The sequence below is a fragment of the Idiotropiscis lumnitzeri genome, chromosome 17, assembly GCF_059441095.1.
Source record: "Idiotropiscis lumnitzeri isolate Australia: NSW breed Sydney's pygmy pipehorse chromosome 17, RoL_Ilum_1.0, whole genome shotgun sequence".
Classification (NCBI taxonomy): Eukaryota; Metazoa; Chordata; class Actinopteri; order Syngnathiformes; family Syngnathidae; genus Idiotropiscis; species Idiotropiscis lumnitzeri.
Window position 1 is genome coordinate 4,961,846 of NC_142407.1, and position 22,139 is coordinate 4,983,984.

General features: G+C 38.8%; 1 protein-coding gene across 1 annotated transcript in view; it reads right to left on the bottom strand.

The window, feature by feature from the left end:
* Window positions 1–22,139, bottom strand: part of LOC148319820 (rho GTPase-activating protein 26-like) — a 62,489-nt gene that overhangs the window by 15,145 nt on the left and 25,205 nt on the right. The window contains exons 3-14 of the mRNA XM_088279355.1: window positions 13,236–13,331; window positions 10,945–11,006; window positions 10,779–10,850; window positions 5,638–5,739; window positions 5,442–5,552; window positions 5,231–5,335; window positions 4,213–4,342; window positions 3,842–3,942; window positions 2,436–2,530; window positions 2,130–2,208; window positions 787–823; window positions 89–154 (exon numbers count right to left, since the gene is read on the bottom strand). Coding sequence (XP_088135481.1) covers window positions 89–154; window positions 787–823; window positions 2,130–2,208; window positions 2,436–2,530; window positions 3,842–3,942; window positions 4,213–4,342; window positions 5,231–5,335; window positions 5,442–5,552; window positions 5,638–5,739; window positions 10,779–10,850; window positions 10,945–11,006; window positions 13,236–13,331 — 1,056 coding nt within the window. The remainder of the gene's footprint in view (window positions 1–88; window positions 155–786; window positions 824–2,129; window positions 2,209–2,435; window positions 2,531–3,841; window positions 3,943–4,212; window positions 4,343–5,230; window positions 5,336–5,441; window positions 5,553–5,637; window positions 5,740–10,778; window positions 10,851–10,944; window positions 11,007–13,235; window positions 13,332–22,139) is intronic.

The following is a 22,139-nucleotide window of genomic DNA, read 5'->3' on the forward strand; positions in this document are numbered from 1 at the left end:
GTGTAAAATAATTAGAATACATAAAAATCCAAACTAGGAGCATGTTCTGTGATGTGCAACAAGTTTACAGCAACAGGTTCCACTCTACCTCGAGTCTCCACTGCATAAATGAATTTTTTCATCACATTGAACCCAATCACATCAAGCTGGGCCACTGATAAAGACAATGAGAGCGGGAAGGGGAGAGAAGAGGATTAGTGAAAAACATTCAATAAAATACAAACTGCATTTTTGCTGGTTGCATTTAGGCACATGAGCAAATCTGTAATTCAGAAGCTCTATTTAAAATAAAACGCTGCTTTCACAAAGATGATAAAGCAATAAAGGCATTTATTTTAGCTCGGCTGTTGGATTGTATGCAATCATATTGTACAGTCATGAATCCTAATATGTCCAGTGAATGTTATTGTTAATAATGCAATAAAAGATATGATTTGTGTTGTTTATTTTTTTCCGCATTTTTCACAAGATGTTTTATGACCAAAATTATTCTTTGTGTTCCTCATCAAGTTACCATTAGCATGCATTTTAACAAATTTGGGAGCAAATAATTGTGAAATGATGATTATTTAATATTTATAATACAACTTTTTACAGTGTCTTTCATGTCATTTCCAGCTACAAGTCAAAACAAAAATTCACTCTGACTCAAAATATGGTCAAAGTACGGCTAATTGTAGTCTTGAATGCATTTTAAAGCGACTGAATTATACATAGAAAACCAACTAAATAATAAGATCAATCCATAATTCATTTTCCTGAGGAAAAGTCACTATAGCAACTTACTGCCTTCCGTCTGGTTGTCCTTGTTGAGATTGTACACCTAAAAATAGAACATAGATTAAAAAAACAAGTAATCTATTGGATGCCGGATGTACCAGTGCGGCCCATTAGTTATTTTCTTTCTACTTCTGAGGCTTTGAATTGTACTCCACAAATGTAACTAATGGATCATAAATAAATGTCAACTATGTAGCTCGCAGTTCTTGATTTCAGTTGCCGTGGGAACAGAAAGCTCAAGATCCTGCGTGCACACCTCAACGCGTAGTATCAAGCTGCAGAAGTAGTAGTATCGTAGCTGTCGTGTATATGTGCATTTACCTATGTCTGAATTTAATTCACATTTCCTCCCAAAAAAATAAAACCTGACTGTATTTGCTCAAATAAAAAGACACTTTTAATGTCCATCTTTTCACACAATCAGCCCATTTGAACGAGGTCGCCCACCAAAACAGCAGCACTTACTAACGCACGAGGCCGACGTGAACATTGTGAAAACTTCATCCATGTACGCTATCAAGGACAAGCGTGAATGCTGCATTTTAAGATTAGCGTTCCAGTGGACTCTTGACCTGGGGTCTTTCCGTAATTTTGCGTTCTGGGAAGCGATGCAGCTTACCGATAGTTCTTTCTGTTTCAACGTGTTAGTCTATTTCAGACCCTTTCATTTCTACTCATTGGACGCATAGAAACTAGGTTGCATGTTTGTGGTGTAAATGAATTTGATACAGTATGCGAAAGCAACAGTGTTGAAGTTGAATCTTCAATTGGATTGGCAATTTTTAGAGGTAGCTGACCGCTGAAGCACCTTAAAAAACGTAGTCCATGCCTCGATCACATCTCGGCTGTATTTCTGTAACGCATTTTATTTTGGAGTCAGCCAGTCCTACAATAAACTTTCCCGTTGCCTAAGAACACCGCTGCTCCCATATTAACGTGAGAGGGAGCACACCGATTGTCGCTGCCTGGGTACCTTAGAGATCATTTTAAGAATCGTCTTTTTTTTTTTTTTTCATCTTTAAACTGTCTTTCTCTATTCATGAGATGTGATGGCCCCATGTTGCATGCATCCATGGTCATGTTACAGAATAGTGCTCTTTCCTTTTGAAGCTTCAGTTTCACCTGACGTAATACACTGGCAACATTTGTTGAGCATTATTCCAACTGTCTGCTTGATTGTATAAATAAAGGCCGATGCCCTAATAGATGCCGCCGCCCCATTTGTAGTTGAATAAATGATCTCCCTTTCCAGCCACTAGGGAGTTTGGTCTGCATTCTGTCCTGAACCTTCAGTACCCCTGCATCTTGTTGTCGTGTAACAGGGCCTAATGGTAACCGTGACAACGTACCGGCTCTCTCCCATCCATGGCCTCCATCCACAACCGGCGGTCTTCCTCTGACAAAGCCTGCATCGTGATCATTCCCGACCTGAACATAAAGAATAGAAGAAAAGAAAATATTTGACCAGTACAAATAAATTGAATACACTTTCCATATTACAGATCTTGTAAATATCAATGATTTACACCAGCATGACAGTCCACAACTCACTCACTTGGCATGTCAAAATTTAGAGTAGTAGCTCCCCCTTGTGTACAGTATGTTAGCTGCAACTAGGTTTGTCGAAAAGGAAATTTTGAGGCCTTTAATCTCACCTGTCAACAGCCTCCACATCAAAGCAAAATCTTTTTTCAATCGAGTCTGTTTTTCTCCTGGTGCAGGATTTGAGGATGAAGCTCTCTTCTTCGCCCTGACACACACAAGACACAAAAAAAATGTGGTGCTTTAAGAAAAATGTATTCACGACACAGTACTTCATTTGTTTTCTTTTGCACATCTCTTTAAATTGTATCTGAATGGTTTGTATACAACATAATATCTGTAAAAAGATGGTTTGAAAAAAAACATGCCATTTTTTTTCCTCATGTGTGGGGTCTTTCACATTTTAAAAAGTGATTATGATCTTAAAAATTGTAAAACATATTCACGCACCCCGCTTTAGTTCCCAAATCTGCTAAAGACAAATGTGCAATTCAATTCATACTATTTTATGCACATCAACCTAAATTAAAGCTGTCACAAAAAAACGAACATGAATGGCAACATGACTTAACGCTGACAAGGGACAATGTGTTTTTATCATTCACATGCGAGGAGGGTGCGTCCGTGTGTGGAAATTCCCTGACCCCTTTATACTTCCTGTGTTATGCATTCACATGTCAGATTGCAGATGATGGAACATGTTTTTCTCACTTTTGCTCTATTTAGAGCAACCATTGAAATACATGGAAGTGCTCTATTTTAATTCAATAGAAACATAAGAAGAGTTTCCTGACTGTACTTTATTGTAACATTGAATTCTATTCATTTGTACGCTTTTTATATTCGTTGGTGTTGGCTATTTTTGGTCTTTGTCTTTCTCCACTTTTTTTTTTTTTTTTTTAGATGTATTTTGTTTATAAGTGGAGCATGACAAGGAAATTCTTAAATCAGGCAATTAGATATGTGATGTTAAGAAGTGACAATTGCTTTCAACAAAACATGCTGGAACAAGCTAGCGTCAAGTGTCACACTTCACATCACAATCTTCGTATCCAATTATTCACCACACATACACACACATAGAGGCATCTTCCCGACTCTCTAACAACTCAAATGCTACCACTTAATGCCAGGATCCATTTCAGAGTCCTTTACAAAGTGACCTGGACAACTCTTGGCTTGAACAGGCAACGCTTTCACTTGTTTTCTCCACCACTTGTACAAAACGAGTATCGGTAGATGTTTCCCCAGAGGTCAGGCCTGAACTTGTATCAGCTGTGGCTCATCCGGTGTGTAGGCGAAAGCCACAGTTGGGAGTCATGTTGCTTCCGTACGTACAGTATTTCTGTGGTTATGTGAAGATAACACTATTTCTTTTAATGGGTCTCAACAGGTATGACTGTGCGTTACCAAAATACCACGTTGGATGAGTCAGAACTTGACATAGCTGCAGTGGCGCTGCGCCATCACAATCGAGCAAACCGCAGAAAAATCAGGCCGATAAAGTGGCGTTACTCACTGTTTTGCCCCCGGATTTGGGGTCAAATAGGACCATGGTGACTCGCTTTGGCTCCCTGTGGTATGTGCAGTAGTACTTCACCCAAGTAGACACAAAGGATCCTGAGGAAAAAGTCAAAAACAAAACATTACTGTTTACCATCAAGTTATTCAATCAACATGTATCAACATTTGTGTGAAAAATGAAAAACACAGCATGTTTTGCTTGTTTGTTCCCTTTGTATGATTTGCTTGTTTGCACAACTATACTATGTACGTATAGGTGGAAGGATGGATACATTGAGTTCAACATGTCGAATTGGAGTAAAAACTGCTTTGATGTCTTGACCGCAGCAATCAAACTTGTTTGTGTTTGTGTGTGTCGTTACATACGCTTCTCCTGCACATACAGGTATCCCTCCATGGTGTGCTGGCTGATGCTCTTGTGCTCATGTGGATTCTCCTTCATCTTCCTCATCAGACTCTCCACCTCGGACCTTGTGCTCTCGAAACGATTCCGCGTCTGTGCACAAAGAGTGAGATGAACTCTGAGCAGTTCAAGCTCGTGCTTGAAGTCACTTCTGCAACGACAGTGCTTTACTGGAGCATTTGAGAGTGTCTTTCAATCTTTTAAATGAAAAAACATCAAATTGTGAAATGTGAAGGGGGTGGGGGGCATACAAACTTTCAATTCCATACTCAACAATATGATATCATACAATAACGATATAAAACATGCAAAAGAAACAGGGGGAAGGAAAAGAAAAAGGAAACCCAACTCAATACTCAGGAATAATATCATCAATGGCATTGTAAAAGAAATTAAACAAGAATGGGAAAAACTGAAAAGAAAAAGAGGGAAAGGATGAAAAAATAAAGATAAAAAGAAAGGAAAATAGGTGGAAAAAGAAAAGAAAAATCAATTCTACAAGTTCGATGCCAAAAACTGTGTCTGTTTCATTGGACAGATACTGAATAGTGAAGAAGAGGAGCACATCAGGAATAAAAGAAATAATAATAATATTAAAAAAATAAAATAAAAAAGGAGGGTGTGAATTACATATTTCTTCAAATTCAATGATTATTAATATAATATAATACAATAAACATAAAAAATGGAAAAGAAACAGGGGGAAGTAAAGAAAAACAGGGGCAAAGATGCAAAAAATGAAGGTAAAAAATGTCAGGGCAAAGGGGAAGAAAAGAAAAAGAATTTTAAAATAAAGGGGGAAAGAAAAGGAAATGAATGGGGAAAAAAAGGATTAAAAAACAGACAAAGTTTAAAAATAAAGGAAAGGTGGGAAAAAGGAAAATAATGGGTGAAAGGAAAGAAAAAAGGGATGCCATGAAAAGGAAAAAAAAAGAACAGTAACCAAATCTGATCAACTCTATCATACACAGACGATCTTACATTTTGTATGCTGATCGTAAGGTCCGTCTTGAAGTGGTTGAAGTCCTTTGCCAGCTCGTAACCGTGGTGATAGTAGGTGAATAGGCCTTGTAGGAAGGCCAGCAGCTGAGGGAGCAAACATATTGAACACATGAGATAGTGTACCTAATCAAGTGTCTGGCGACCACAGGATTCCAACGTGGACATAAAAAAATTCAGAGAGGAATCTTACAGGCTCCACAAAGTCAAACATCTTCCTCTCTTGGACCTCCTGCACTTTGAAGACATACTCCAAAGAAACTTCATAGAAATGCTGCCGCACGTTATCTACCTGGTTGTCCGCCTGCAGAGAACGAAAATAAAATGACAGATGCCACACATGAATTATGACACATTACAGAATTAAAAAAAACAAAAACAAGACTTGCCTCATGCAGGTGCGACTCTTTCTTCTTTGCCGAGAGACTCTGGTGCTTCTCTAGTACTGCACAATACTTCTCTGTTTCTTTGTCGTACTTTTTCTTGGCTTCCTGTGGGGGAAAAACATGTTGACATGGTTTTGGACAGATAAAGTACAAATCGAAGTTTTTTTCACAATAAGTCTCAAGCCTGCTGAGTCTTTGGTTTAAAAAATTAGCATTATTATTTGTTTGGATGCGCAATTGTGCAGAATGCCGTGGCCAGGTAGGCAAAGCGGACAAGTTGTTTTTGCACTGCAGAGGAAAAGCATAATGTTATGGAAGCATGGAAAAGAAAAATATTTTTGACTGGCAAATACGTTCACACGTACCCGCAAGTACATAGTCGCAACTAAGTCCCATCATTTGTGAGTACGTTGGAATGTAGCTGTAGGCTAAATGCTACAAACGCAGAATTTTTCCCATGATATATATCTATCTATATATATAGATAGATATATATATAAAGAAATTCAGTAAACATTGAAACATAGTTTATTGATTTGAATATTGTCTGCAGTGCACGATTTTTATTCAATATATTTTTAACAGACTAATTTTGTGCGTACTAGCGAGTACTTTTGAACAGAAGACGAAGAAGATATTTATCTTTATTTTATTCATTTAATATAAATATATATTTAAATGTTTTTACTCCACATTGGCAGCTCCACTCTTACGTATAATGTCAATTTGGAGTGACTGTGATATGATTTAGTCTAGTTTGCGCTCCTCAGGGGAACACAGCTGTCTGTTAAATAATGGGCTGTTTCATGAATCCATCTGTCATTAAATGACGTGGCTGTGCATGTGCTGTTGTCTGTTAAGCATTTAAATGTTTATCAGAAGAGACACATCCATCGAGTTACTATATAGCGCTTAATCCCGTTCAAGGTCAAGGGAGCTTGGAGGAAATGCCGAGTGATTTTTGCAAGCAGTTGGGGTACATTCACACTTATGGACGGTTAAAAGTCTTAAATAAACCTAACATGCATGTCATTTGAATACGGATTCAAGATGTGATTTTTCAACTGTGAGGCTGAACCGAGAACCACTTCTCCACCATGGTATTTCTTAATGTCAAATCTTTTGGTGGCTCAGCCCATACAATATCCAAGACCATCATCTTTTCCGACTTCTTGTAAATTCCAAAACAGGGCAACGCACAGTAAAAGTAATAAAACAATTCCTTGTTCATGGCACAGGTATTTCCTCGACCAGATTTTCCAACAAGTGTCCTAGGATTAGTCAACAGCTGGGTTTGAGGAATGCTCCTCAAACAACAAGGACTCCTACTCGCTATGGAAGCAATCACTATAACAACAGCAGACTAAAAACAACAAAAAACACTCTTATTAGTGTTTCTCAAAGTGTGGTACACAACCTCCCTTTAGTGGTAGACTTGAAAATCATTCAAGTCAAACATGTTCCAGTGGAATAAACATTTCAAGTATGTTTTTTTAATCCAGTTTGGTATGTACAGTTCAGCTGTATTTATTTTTTAAGCACAATTTTATAATTTAAATAATATATGTATTGAACTTTAATATGTGATACATTTTAATTGAATAATTACAAAAATACAGTTTTTATATTTCCTATATATAAAGGGAGTATTATTATTCATCCTGAGCATAACACAGTCTCTTGCAATAATATTAAAGATATTTTTTTAGGAACAAAACCTCTATCCTGTTTGTTTTTTGTTGTTGTTGTTGTTTTTTCATGAACACCCAAATCCTCACTGCAACTGTATTTTAACATTTGTCAGGACAGTGATATTTGGAATGTCAAGTATTTTTTGGGAGGTGGTACTACGAGTAAAAAGTTTGCCCTAAATCGTTGGGCAAAAAAAAAAAAAAAACAATTTCGACAAGCACTTCCTAAATCGCCCAGCAGAGGGCACTATTTTCCCAGATTGCCGTTCACTGAAGTCCAATCAAGTATACACGGTTGACAAAATCAAGGGTGGGTGTGAAACATGTGAATGTTGAACAGTACTCAATTTTTCATCACATCGAAAAAAACTGTGGATATAAATCTTAACAATAGACTGCTTGGTTCTTTGCATTGCCTGTATTTCACCATAAAATAACCTTGACCAGAGTCCTGCTCCAAATACCCTACGACAAAAAAGCCCAGCGTGTTTTAAAAAGAGTCTCCATCAACCAATGTGCTTCCTGCAGAAGCTTTGCCAAGTGGGCAAGACCTAAGGCCAAGGTGAGAGGCGTGTGCCGGGCAAAGATGTCACTCCTTTCAAGGCTAAACTGGGATTAGCGCTCACGGTGGCCTCACCACCGAGATTACGTGCGGTCGCTCCTTAATCTGCCCGCCATGTTGCAATCAATCCGTGACCTGCTGCCAAAGGGGGAGATGTGTCCAGCCATATTTGAGGAACCCCTGTGGTGACTCCTCTGGGTCACATAGCTAATGAACGTGTGTGTGAGTGTGTGTTGGGGGTGGAGCGTGGTGGGGATTTGCCATATATAAGGCCACAGATAACCAATATATTCAATAGAGTATGAGGTAATATGTAATCAAACCACATAATTTATAAAGTCTGCTAGTTAATGCTAACACACAATGCAAAACGCCGTCAGACTGGCTCATGAAATTAGGCTCAATGTTGCAGTAGTTAGAACCCATGAAGTAACAGATATTTGGACACCAGCGGTGCAGCAGCGCATGTAGTCAGACAATATGACAATAAACATGCGCATATATCATTCATCCTCCGCGAAAACCGATTAATGTTACTGCAGTTTAGGCTTCTTACTTTTATTATGAATGTCTGTATTACACTGCTAACTAGTGGCCATGATCCATAAATCAAGAGAACAATGTCAATAGTCAACAATCTTGATATCATAATGCACAAACTGTTTAATGCTTTACATTCTATTAATTTGTTATTACTCTATGTTTATGATGTGCCATATTTTCACAACTATAAGGTGCACTTAAAAGTCTTCAATTTTCTCCAACATACACGGGGCATTGCGCCACAATTTGTGAATGTATTGCGGATGCTTGGGCTAACGTGGCTTTTAGCCCGATTGTTCGAGCTTTTCGCATAATTTCTGAAGACTGACTAACAATGACCAAGAGTGAGCCTGACGTGTTAAATACTTTTAGATGTAAGTAAAGTACAACTAAACAAAATTTTGCTCCCGCTGCCTTTTTAAAAACATATGCCAGCATGCATGTTTTAAGATAGCTTATGTTTTACCATGCCTGCGCCCGATAATACGGTGAGCCTTTTGTATGTGTTAAATACAGAAATAGCACCCTTAACTGAGGCAGAGCCTTTTAATTTTTATATGGTCGTGAAAATACAGCACAAAACTGTAGCATGCTGTTATTTTATTTTTTAAAAATGATTGCTGTTTTTTGTGGGGTTGGAATGGATTCATTTCCATGACGAAAGATGATTTGTGACGTTTTCAGTTACGAGCATGGTTAAGGAATGAATTAACGTGGTTAAGTCAAGGCACTTGAATGTTTCTGCACGAGTGCCTAACGAACCAGCTAATTGTCACTGTAAATTACGTCAAATGTCTGTAAACGGGGACACAGTGATGTACAGTATATTCAGGGTGACAAGATGCCACAAGGCAGCCCCCACGCCTAAATATGCAAACACCCTACTCCCTGTTCATGGAATTATTCTGGGTTATTATGTCAGTGTTATTTAATCTCCCAAACAGGTTATGTTGTGATGCTTTGATTGAGACCACAGGCATCTTATTTGTGTTCTAGATGTGTGTTACAAGCATGATTAAAAACTAGGAATGTTGTATAAGGTAGGTGCGTGTAATTTAGGAGGGGTAATAAATGAATGCTTATACAGCTGGAGGATTAAATGTCATGCTTGTTTGTATATGGATGCCTGGAGACTAAAACGGTCGTGATGAGTGTTGCCGGTAACATTGAATGAGCGAAACATTAGACACACCTCCAATATCTAAGACAAGAGCTGTAAAAAAAAAAAAAAAAAAAATCATTTGTGCGAAACATAAAGTTGTCCACATCAGGAGATTAAATACATTTCATAACATGGAAAATAAATGCAATGGTTGATAAACTAGTAACTAACTAGTGTTATGTAATTTAACATACATAGTTTATATACACACATCAAGGAATTTAATTACCGTACGCCGGATGTGTCATCAAATTAGAAATAGAAACTCTAAACTAATTTCATCATTTTGAAAACATGCTTTAAGTTTTGTAATTCATTATTACATTTTTTTATACTGAACTTGAATCAAATGCACCAAACATTTAATTATATGTATTTTTTCTCATTTCTAAATAAATAGACAAGTTTGAGTCGTAAATAAAAGCATTTCTTGCATTAAAGTTTGTATCAATTTATAAAGAGAATATTTGAGGAACAAGTTTAATGTCATTGGAAAAAATACATTACATTTTGTAATTCATTAAGTTATGTCCATTTAATTAGGCATCAAATTAGCAATTTAAAAAATTATAAATGTGTTTTTTGAACAATTAAAAAAAATATGAATTTGTATTGTAAATTAATCTATTCATTTAGATGAAATTTCTTTCAATGTAGAAATAAAAATACATGATGAATTCGGAAAAAGTTGTTTGAAACAAATTTAACAACATGACCCAATTGTGTAATTGAAAGCAAATTTGTCAATTAAATAATAAAATGATTTTTTATCTTATTTAAACAAAAGCATACTTCTAAATTATTATATTTTAGTGAATTCAAATTTAAATCATTTTATAATGAAAAGTTGAGTTAAATTTCATTTTGAAAGGGTTGTCCATCTCTACAGGGACTCTCAAGCAACTCCGAAAGCGTCTTGTCTACTACATTTCTCTTCATTAGAAATGTTGCACCCCTCCTCCATTTTGCATGTGTTCATGTATACTGGCCTTATACCAACAACTTTTGAAACCAGTCGCTAGGCCTCGGAGAGCGAGCTACTGCCATTATTACATAACAATGTTAGCAAAGCGGATGTCAGGCCAGCTCTCTAAAAGGCTCTTTATTGATTAATGGAAGAATGTGACGGATGTACTTGTAAAAGTAAGAGTGTGTTGTACAAGTTCTTGGTGACTCGCAGGCTTACCTTAGCTGCACTGATCTGCTCTTTCCTGAACCTCTCCAGAGGCATAATGAGCACATCATTGGCATTTTCAATCTGAGCATAGCGAAAAAGCAAACTGATGAGTACACATATATCAACAGTGTTATAGACTAAACGTTACTGATTAAATGTATAGCAGACAACTTACCATCCGTGTCCTCTCATCCTCCAGGTTTTGGAGCACAGCTGCAAATTCCTGAAGAGACTTGGCTTGGGAGGAAAATTGTGGAAAATTAGAGCACATGCAGAAGGTAGCAGGGAGAAAGGTGGGCCATTTCTCCCCTTGGACCTTGAACAGATTCCATTAAAAGCCATGAGGCAGCAGAGAAACGCAACAGTTTGTTGCAGCATTTGCCTTTAATGTTTCATCCAAGTACAAAGCATCAGGAGTTTGGAATGCATTAAAATGAAGGCAACCTTTTTAATACAGCTCGTTGCTTGGTCACTCGATCAATCACAAAGTAATAGTGAGAAATTGAAAGGAAAATATACTTGGTTGGCACTGCAGATTTTTGAGTGGGTTTTTCATGTGGGTTTTAACTTGGAAGCACTTCTTCCATTTCCATTTGTTTCCCTTTTAGGTTTTCTTTTAAGTGAAATGAAGCTGAAATTGAACTACAGAGCATTGGAGTTTGTGGAAACTGAAATCACTTCTCGCACTTTTGGTTATGATAACAGGATATTCAGGGGCATTAAAAAAAATTAGAACAAAGAAATTCCTTCAAATTATTCATATCCACCATGAATGGGACCTATAACCCAAAGAAACTCAATATATATTTTTTCACAAATCTAAAAATAAACATCTGAGATTTTGTCATTGTACAAGTGAGCACGCTCTCTTCTAACAGGTTACGTGACTGTGTTCAGAATTAACATCATCACATTCAGCAAACATCTGCCATAATTTAAGTACTGATGTTTAGCTGTTCCAGTAGGCTTTTTTCCTGTTGTGTTTTTGCATTCTTGCAAAAGCCTGAAATTTTTGTGCTAATGCTAACTGGTACTTGGAAAAGTTCATAATTCCCTACACCTTGACATAAGGCCCCCAGTCGCATTTAAAGAAAAATAGCCACAAAGCATAATGCTGCTACCACCAGGCTTCACTGTAGGGAGGGTGTTGTTGTTCCAGTTGTTCTTGTCGATTAAAAGTATAAAAGCCATTTGAACAGGGGTGTGTGGACATCTTTTCATTCACTGTACATGTGATAATATTCAAGAAAGAAAAAAGTGCAGCCCAGCAAGCTGTTCAGGCAAGATAGCCGGAGATGGTCAAACAACAGCAGTGGGTGGGATGTGCATGGACACACACAAATACACTCACTCCCACACAAAGGGTGTGGTAACTGTTGCTTATATGTTTCCACAGACACCATAAGAGACCTTGGTGAGTTCATGGAATGAGTAATGGTGCAATTCTCCATACAAAACAATAGCACTGACTTTCATGTCAGGGTTGGGTCCGACTCAGCATGTTTCGCCGGATGTTTTGTGTGTTTTATCAGAGTGAACCATATAAAGTGCAAGTTGACTGTGTTTGCATGTTGTATATATGATCATTTAGGGCATAATATGAGCTAAACCCAGGGTACATCTTTCACTTGTGTATAATGGCACTTGGTAACAAGAGTACAGCACTGATACATCTGCTGTAAATCACATGACCAACAGGCTCCAAATGGACTGACCACACAGTGCACAATGAACCTCTTTAGCAGCACGATTACACAATGACAAAGTGATGTCATCATAAACCAACGCCTTGTGCTGTATGCACACTCACTGACCAAAACATTAGGTACACCTGTACAATAGAGCGGTCAATCACTTTTACAGGGAAAATAATGATGAATATGTGAACCGTGAACGGTTGTCTATACATGTCCAGCAATTGTCTGGCGACCAGTTGAGGGTGTACCTTGCCACTCATTTAAATTCAGCTGGGACAGGCTGCAGCTTAACCACAACCTTAATGAGGACAAGCGGCAAGGAAAAGGGACGCATGAATAGATTTTTAATATTTCACAAATGAGCTCTTAATCGCTTCATCTTCTTCTGGTTGTTATGGACTTTGGTGGGTCTGCTGTTTTGGTTTGCAACAGAGTTCAAATGTGATCGGTTAACTCTAATGCATGTGTGCGAGCAATATTGTCTATTAACTGGGATTAATTAAACTTGCTACTATAAAATAAATACCTTTAAGAAGTACAATTTCTAACTTTCTACATTAAAAATTATTTTGTTTATTTCTTATGTAAAACACAAAATTTTGTTAGCTGTAAGCTATAATTAATATTCTATACTTAAAAAAATCATTAAATATGCCATCGCAGTAGTTTTGAATTGAACTAGCAACATAATTGAAGCTCTACTTAATCGTGCAAGACCTGTACAATTATAATATATCATATTGAATACATTTCACATCTGCGAGCTCACCTATGCATATCTCATCATCCGTCTCGGCGTCCCCGATGCATTGGAATTTAAAGTCGTTGAGAGAGCCTGCAAATTTCCTCTTGGCCGTGGACAAACCTGACACGACAGAGCGCGAAGAGAAAAGAAGGAGTTAGAATAACGAACAAACGCATCATATTCTTGTCTAAGAGTGGTGGTTGCTTTTCGAAGCAGTCTCAAAAGTGCCTTATGTATCTTGATCGCAGACATATGTATCTCGGAGTAGAATTCCAAACACATCCATGTTTGGTCTGCTGAAGGCTCGAAATTGGCCATGGATATGAATGTGAGCGTAAAATGTTGTCTATATGTACCCTGTGATTGGCCGGTGACCAGTTCAAGGTGTCTACCACTTCAATTGAGCAAAGTCAGCTGGGATTAGTGCCAGTTCACCCGTGATAATGTAGACAAGCGCTACGGATGGAAAATTAAATGGCGTCTCTATTGGTCCATGCATCGCACCTCTACAAAGTGAAATAGTTCAAGTCACGTTAACAACGGTGATGAATACCGCCTTGGGGGAGGTAAGAAAAACAAATCGTATTTCATTGATAATTCCAGATGATTCAGCCAAGAACTATATCCAAAAAGTATATCTATGGTACTTGTGATTTTTGTAATAAAACCACAGCGGGGAGTATGGGTGATATTTTATAGCCGCCATCAGTCAAAGTCAAAATGAAGAAGCAGATCATTCTGGGAGTCATCCATCAGTAACACTCATGGTTAAGTGTGTCAGCTCCTAAAACCTCTGTGTTGAGTGCACAAATTCCCTTCAAGGGTTTTTTTGTCAACAGACGGACAGATTTCAAATGTTGCTTCCCCTCCACAAATTCAGGACGCGGTCACCTTCCTGCATGACAGGAAATAACATAAATTATAAAATTCCCTACTAGCCAAGATGCTTTTGTGTGTCACAATGACATTTGATCCCTGGAATAAAAAAGTTGAACTTTTTTTTTTTTTACCAACTTTTCCATCTTTTGATGTCACATTGAAACAGTATAAAACAGCCTGCTTGAAACCAAATGTGTTCAAGTCCGCCATGTGTTACTAATGAGAAACTATGAGTGATTCATCGACCCTTCGGATGCATAGCTGACAATACTGGTGTTGGGTTACCAAACGAAAGCAAAAAACCCACTTGTTAATAATTCACGGAAAATGACTGCTTGCTTTTGGGAAAGTTACATTTATCACCAGCTGCTGTTATCGTCAAAATATATATTTTTTCACAGCAGATAAACGGGTGCCATGCCAAACAGCTGCCTGTTATACTGCACTATGAACACTCGATACAGCCATGACGTGAGGTAGATAAACTCAATCTAATGAGATCCAGTAAAAGGTGGATTTTAAAATAATAATAATAATAATAATAATAATAACAATAATAATAATAATAATAATAATAATGATTCTGAGCGAACACTAAAGGTAAGGAGACCCATTTCATCCTGGAGGAGACTGGAGATGACAGGAAAGCAGATCGGCGCAGATAAGTGGACAGAAGAGTGAAGTTTCTTCTTTGTTCTGTAATCCAACTGCACAACAGATATCAGGTAAAAAAAATAAAAAATAATACTTTTTGGGTGGCCTCATGCAGGGATCAGCTCTGGCTGCACTGATGTAATGTACTTCTAAACACACAATACATCTTCTTTCTCCACTCCCACAGCTTACTGCTGGCTTTCTTGTTTTTTGGCCAGTGCTTCATCTTCTGCTTCCTGTCAGCTCAGCGACAGTTCCTCTCAGGCCCATGAGTGCAGATCGTCCTCGGCCTCAAAAAGATAAGTAGCCATATAAAAAATATTTGCGGATAACGCTATAATACAAGCAGCAATACCGATCTGACAGCGCCAACACAAACTGAGCATTGTAAAGGTAGGATTTCTGACACAGCTCCTGTATTGGATCTCATTGTATTGGTGTATAATCACCGTGTAGTTGTTGTTTTACGATATTCCAGAACATGTGCAAGTTCATCCCCATTTTGTTACCACTCAAGGCTCAGCTGTGAATTATGACTTTGTTTTTCCATCGCCGTTGAGTGATGCAATCGGACAGCAGAGCACAACAGAGTGCACTTGTTGTTTTGGCAGATAACGGTTGACACGCCATATTATGGGGTACTAAAATCAATTACTGGAGCATGTACATGCAAATGAAGCTCATTTGTCATTGCACTGATGATAAAAGGCCATCCTTAAAAAAGGGCCAATGCAGCGCTCAGACTAATGCCGTTCCAAATTGAAAACTACAATGTTGGCTGTGATTGTTTTAGACACTGAAAAATGAATACATACAATAACAAAGATTAACATTACATAACTACAGATTTTTTTTCTCTTGGTGCAAAATCAGCAGTCGCCATAGCTGCTCTGGTGTCTAGTCTGACGCCGCTCTAAAGTCTAGTCTGACAACGTTGCTAAGTCGTCATAACGAGACGTACTGAGAAAAAACAAGAATAGGAAAAGAAACTGTGTAATATAATATTGCAGCAATCTAAAGCATAGTAGGGTATGCTAGCACGAGGAAATCATTTTTGTCCAGATTGATGCGAACCCATTCCGAAATAATTCCATCAACATGTTGACACACGAATAACAAAGACTTCCAAACGGTCCATCTTCATAATCAGTGATACAGCCATCTACTTCCAGAGCATTGCATGCACCACTTTATCTAATCAGCCACACACCACTACATAGAACTGATGTTCCACTTTAAGTTTTTCCATGTCATGTGTAGTACAGTGCAGAAAATCACATTTGTCAAAAAAAACATTTGAGTGGCTGGAATGAGCCCACACAAAGAAAGTGAGAGAGAGCTCTATACACTACACAAAAGGAACTGTGTAGAAACACTGTACAATGTGCATTAACACACACACAAAAGTCCAAAAGAATGGGCTCGTGTGATACCAACAGGATGTGGAGCTGTGGCTGGAAATCTGCAGCATCTTTGTCTCACAAGAATGTGAGTGAATAGATACTTTTTTTTTTTTTACATTGAGTGGCACAGACCCACACCCATTAAACGGAATCATACAGCAAGACTTCGGACCAGGGGGGAGGCGGGATTCCTACCCTTGCCTTACACTTTAGAACTACTTGCCAGACACCCCGTTGACATTTTATTTCACAGCTTAGTGTGTGTGTGACCGGACTTTTATTTGAGCTAGGATGTACGTCATGGACCCTTTGCATATTTCCTGTGAAAGTTGTGAAAATGCCCATTACGTTCATAATTTGATGGCTTCTTCCTCTAACCTTTCAACAAGATCCATGACAATCTGCCCGCAAACAGGAAAACACTGACGGAAAGTATCCAAGGATGACGTGATGGTTTGGAGGTTTGAAGCGACAATATGTGTCCGTTTGACCTTTGAACAACAGGTTGAAACTCCGGATGCGGACCGCGGGATGGTTCGGACCGGACCCATGGCCAATCTATGATGAATTTTTTTCAGGGCGCATTCGCAAAGGTTGGCGCTGCAATTCTAGTAAATACGGAAAAGGCGTCACTGATTTGAGCCAATCAAATCTTTTGTTTACGATCCACTGCCAATTGCGCAGCAGACCGGAAGAGAGTGCTGCTGACAGTATGCCTTGCTAAAAAGTTAGTGAGGTGGATGCGTCTTGTTTTAAATGAATGGACGGAGAAATTTAGTTTCGTTCTGGCTGCAGCCGATTCAAAGCCAGTGTGCATCATATGCTCCGAAACCGTCGCAACATTGCGAAGCGCCACAACGAAACAAAGCACCGCCCTTTTTTGCAAAGTTATCCGCTGAAGTTTGAGGTGAGCGCACGCAAAAACATCGAACTTCGAGTGCAGTACAACAGATTTTTACATTTTCGTTTACATCCCAGCGGCAGGCAAACGAATATTCAGTAAAAGTATCATGGATTTTGGGGAAACATAAAAAAATGTTCAAGTGATGAGGAAGTGCTTAAATGTGGTTGCACAAACATTATTTAAAGGAAAACACAAAGCCCAGATGTGTGAAATAATCTACCAAATCCCAATGGCCCTGACTTCGTTCCAACACAGATTTAAGTCACTGGCAGGGCAGTCACAAACTCATTTTTCTCATTAAGAGAAGTTAAAAAAATATTCAAAAGAAAAAGTGGTGTCAAAGCTCACTTTGAATTAGTTTTTCATGAGGACAGCCATTTTTATTGATTGTGTACTGAACATGTTGACCTGGTTTACTTGGATAATTAGGCTTTCCGTTTTTTTTTAGGCTGATAACTCTTTGATTTAAAAAAAAAGGTAAAAGATGTTAACGCAATGCACTTGATATATTTCTGCAGGAGATATTTTACAGTTTTTTTCTGGAAGTGGCACCCTTAAATTCCTGGAGCCACATTTTCTTGTATGTGAAATAAACGCCTTATATTTGTTTGACTGGCAAAGGTGTTTAATGGGAACATTGCTAAATATTTAGTATGTAAGTGTGCTCTGTTGAAAATGACTAAATATTGAAACCATATAAAAATGTGAACATAGACTACACATTTCGGGAAGTTGGACTTTGGTTCGGACCTTTTAATTGGAAGAAATTTTCGTTGTGGACCTCTGTGACTTTTAATTGAATACCTCTGCTCTATTTACTATTACAGTAATACCCCGCTACTTCGCGGTTCACCTTTCGCGGGTTCAGTGCTTCGCGGGTCTAAAAAATATTCAGGGGCATTGTAGTTTCGCCGAGCGGCACGAGGGGGCGCTGGAGCGGTTAGACGGCCGGCGTGCGCCGAAGAAGAGCGTGGGCGAAGAGGAGAGTGGACGAAGAAGAGCACGTTCCCCCGGGCACGATCCGGGGCGAGGTTTCGCCCGGTTCGGACCGTACGAGAGCTCCGGAGGAGGCCGGCCGGCGTGCGTGACAGTTACGCCGAATAGGAGCACCTTCCCCGGGCACGGGCGGTGTCAAGCGGCCCCTAAGTTTAACCGAATGGAAGCTCCGGAGGAGGAGGGCATGCTCGCGTCATAGTTAAGCCGAAGAGGAGCACCTTCCCCGGGCACGGGCGGGGCGAAATGAAACCGAGTTCAACCGAACGGAGACACGCTTCGGGGGAGCAGGTCCGGCGTGCGTGACAATTAAGCCGGAGAGGAGAGCGCAGCGCGAGGCTGTCAGTTATGAATGAATAAATAAATAAATGAAGAATGCCACCTTTCATTTCACAGGGCACACCGGACGGCGTAGCAGCAGGTAAAAGTCGAAGTAATTAAATAAATACAAAAAGAAGTAATTGAATAAATACAAAAATAATGGCTGGGGATTAAAAAAATAATAAGTTTTAATAATATATTTTTTTTTGTTATAACATGAATTTCATTCTCTCTCTCTCTACCCGTGTATATATAGATATATATATATATATATATATATATATATATATATATTTTTTTTTATTTTTTTTTTAAGCATTTTTGAAGGTGCGCCGCTCCTTCGCGGATTTTCAGTTTTCGCGGGTGGTCTCGGTCCCCATTAACCGCGATAACCGGGGTATTACTGTATATTATTTTATATTATTATTACTCTATTACATTAGCTTCCCTGCATAGGAAGGATAATACCAGTTTGTGGCTCTTTTGCACCAAGAAGACTTTTGCCAACCGCCGATAAATCCCACAGAGGAAGACAGGCTTTCGTATTTAACTAAGCAAAATTTGAAGATCACGAATTAGCAGGAAAAGAGCAAAAGAAGAAAAACAAATGTCAAGGAAGTGCTTTTTGTTGCGGCGGCGAAAGCAAGTTGTGGGGGGTGGAGAAAGTTGTCAACAAAAGGCCATCCTTGGTCTTGCTATTCTGCTTCGTCAGCTTCAAGGGAAGCAAACTGGGCCAAGCAACAAGCAACAAACTCATCAGTCTTGCGCCCGTTGGTGACTGAAGCCAGCCGCAACACTGAGCGATGCTACCCAACATCACTGGACATGCGTGGTTTGCGCAACCTGTTTTTATGAGTTGCTGACCAACTGCAATTGATTTGGCAACAATTACAAATGTTGAACCGTAAGTGAATGATGTCACAAAAAACAGATATTTACTGCCAATCAAAATGCCCGGTTATTATCCCATGGGCTTTCACAACAAAAAATAAATGCACTGGGATGAAGCAAAATTGAGGCCGCCGACACAAAGCCATACAAAAATATCGATTTGCATATTCGCTGAAATACTTTCCAATATTCACATTTGCTGTGCTCTTTCTGCCACACCCTAAAATTCTGCAAGATGTAGCGCTGGCCCTGGTCAATAGGAAAGTAGTAGCAATTTTGTCAAACAAGTCCAGTGGAACTTCGGTAAACAATGTCCAGGTTGATAAACAAAAATGTCAGACAAAAACAATCCAGGTTCACGCACTATTTTACATTTCAGTTTGCAGAAGGTTCAGTTGTGCTTTTCCTCACATCACGTTGACATCATTGGCTCCATTTTCTCCTCTTAAACAGCTCACAGTATGTAGTATATTAAGTGAAATCTGCTAGTTATAGTTATCGGGAAGGCTTACTTTGTTCTGAGGTTGGAACTGGTTTGCTACTTTTTCGTTGATTTCAGTGGAAAATGTTGCATCAGTTCACAAACATTTTGGTTCAAGAAATTCTTAGCTCAAGCTATCAAACTGTCCATTGCCGTCGAGCTCAGCCTGGACGTTGGGTATGCGGCTCGCTTTATGGTCACGCCAATGCAGATTACGCCACGGAAAAATATCTCAGGGGCATCCTCTGGTTGCCACGTGATCCAGAAACACAGCTGGAGAACAGCAGAATCACTCGGAAATATTTACTTGATTTCCTTTTGAGTAATCATCACAGCATCCGGTTGGTGAATGCTTAAAGGTTAAAGGTACATTGCAGGACACGTGAAAGCATTACCGTCTTTTCGTTGTGCAATGTATGAAAGCAAGACAGGCAGGTGTTACACGTGCTGAACTTGAAGTAAGAGTGTGTCCAAACAAAAATGTCCGCTTAAATGAATTCCTGTGCCTTTAAAGCAAAGTTATCCGAGCGCCTATCAACACCTCATACGCTCGAGTCGCCATGAAGTCACTTTAGGAGAGCAGAGAGCATGAGAAATGAGGCGCGAAAGTGAAATGCAGCTTTTTTATTTTCTTATTTCATCACCTTCCAAAGGCAGTAAATACGTCATAAGGACGAGTCGCCGCCAAGCTATGGGCTCCACACGCACACGCATATACTGTCTCCACTTAAGCACACACATCGAGAAAACAGCTGAGATGTCATTTGTCAGCAGAGGCGGCACAAGAACATCCACTCGAATGTTGTTTACAGCAACATCTGGAACGTTGGCTTGCATCACAACCGCATTTTTAGAAGACGACAACTAAAACGATCGGGGTTATACATCATCAGGTTGTGCTTTATGAAAAGGGAGCACATGGGAAAAGAAAGGGAATGGTTAATCATTAAAGGAGACATATCTTTACACGCTATATTGTTTCTTTAAGTTAAGAGTGAGTGTTTTATTGCGCTGACATTATACCATTAACATGAGTATTTTAACAATTATATGACCCTTGTGAAACATGACTCCAGCGTTTTCATAATAGGGCCCAACCGATATGGATTTTTTTTTTAGGTCAACGCAGATTTTGGCAGGAAAACAAAATACAGACTAATCAGATGATTAAATGAAAAATGTATAAATCATGAAATAACTTTTTTTCACTGGAATGCATTTCAATGAGCATCGGTTATATGCAGAGTTTTGCTGTAAGTGGGCCGACCTGTTGCCTATTTACCGCCAATAGCAAGGGTCAACAGTAAATATATGATAAAAAAAAATTTTCCTTTTCTGTTCCCAGAATGCATTGCGTAACGATTTAATTAATGACGTTATCAACCTATCAAGTGTTTACATGTGTATTATTACCTTTTTTTTACAGTTCAATCACAGTTTAAAATGTCAAACTATTACTTAAAAATTAATCTGTAAGATTATTGATATTAAATGTGTGAACAATTGCAGTTATAAGCATTTGAGCGTATTCTTACTCACTTCGTCATTATACTAAAACCATATTCACATAGATTGTAATAAAAAATAAAAAACGGATAATTTGCCATGAGGCTTTTAACCTGAAGTCATCAGGATCGTTTTTTTTTTTTTGTTTTTTTTTATTAATTATTGAACAAAAATGACACCTACCCTCATCAGTCATGACGAAGAGAAAAGATGAAGAAATACTGGAACTATAAAGGGAAATTTGAAGCACATGCAGAGAATTTCTATTTTTTTTTTCGTTTTAAAATGTTGGGAAAACACGTTTGCTATTGGTGGGTGTGTTCAGCCATCCCTTACATGGGGGAGTATTGACAGAGGATACACACACACACGCGCACGCACACGCACGCGCGCACGCACACATACACAGAGTTGAAGCGAAAAGAACCAGGAACAGCAGCACAAAAATAGCCCACATTTGGATTCACTTAAAATGCAAACAGAGGCCAACACATGACACAGCATGCCGGTTGACAAAGCAAATCTAGCGTGCACACACTGGAAATGATCCCTTTGTCTGTCTCGGCACATGGCTTTCATCACATCTTGACGAGTCAGAGTGGTAAAGAGGACGAGGCAGTGGTGGAGCTAGAAGGGGGGCCCGCGGGGGTACTGAGCCGAAATTTGGAGATGATATTCATTTACAGTAAAAGGGAACATTTGGGCATCAAAATTTTGAACAGCGCTAACACTTAATTAAAATGCCTTATTGCACATGTTTATTAATTTCAGATTTGTAACTTTTTTTTCTGTCTCAGACAATAGACGTTTATCTCAGACAAAGTACTAGGAGGTCTCAGGCTCAGCAACAAATAGTTTGCTTAAGTTTTCTAGAGTAACCTAAGTTCTAAAAGTTC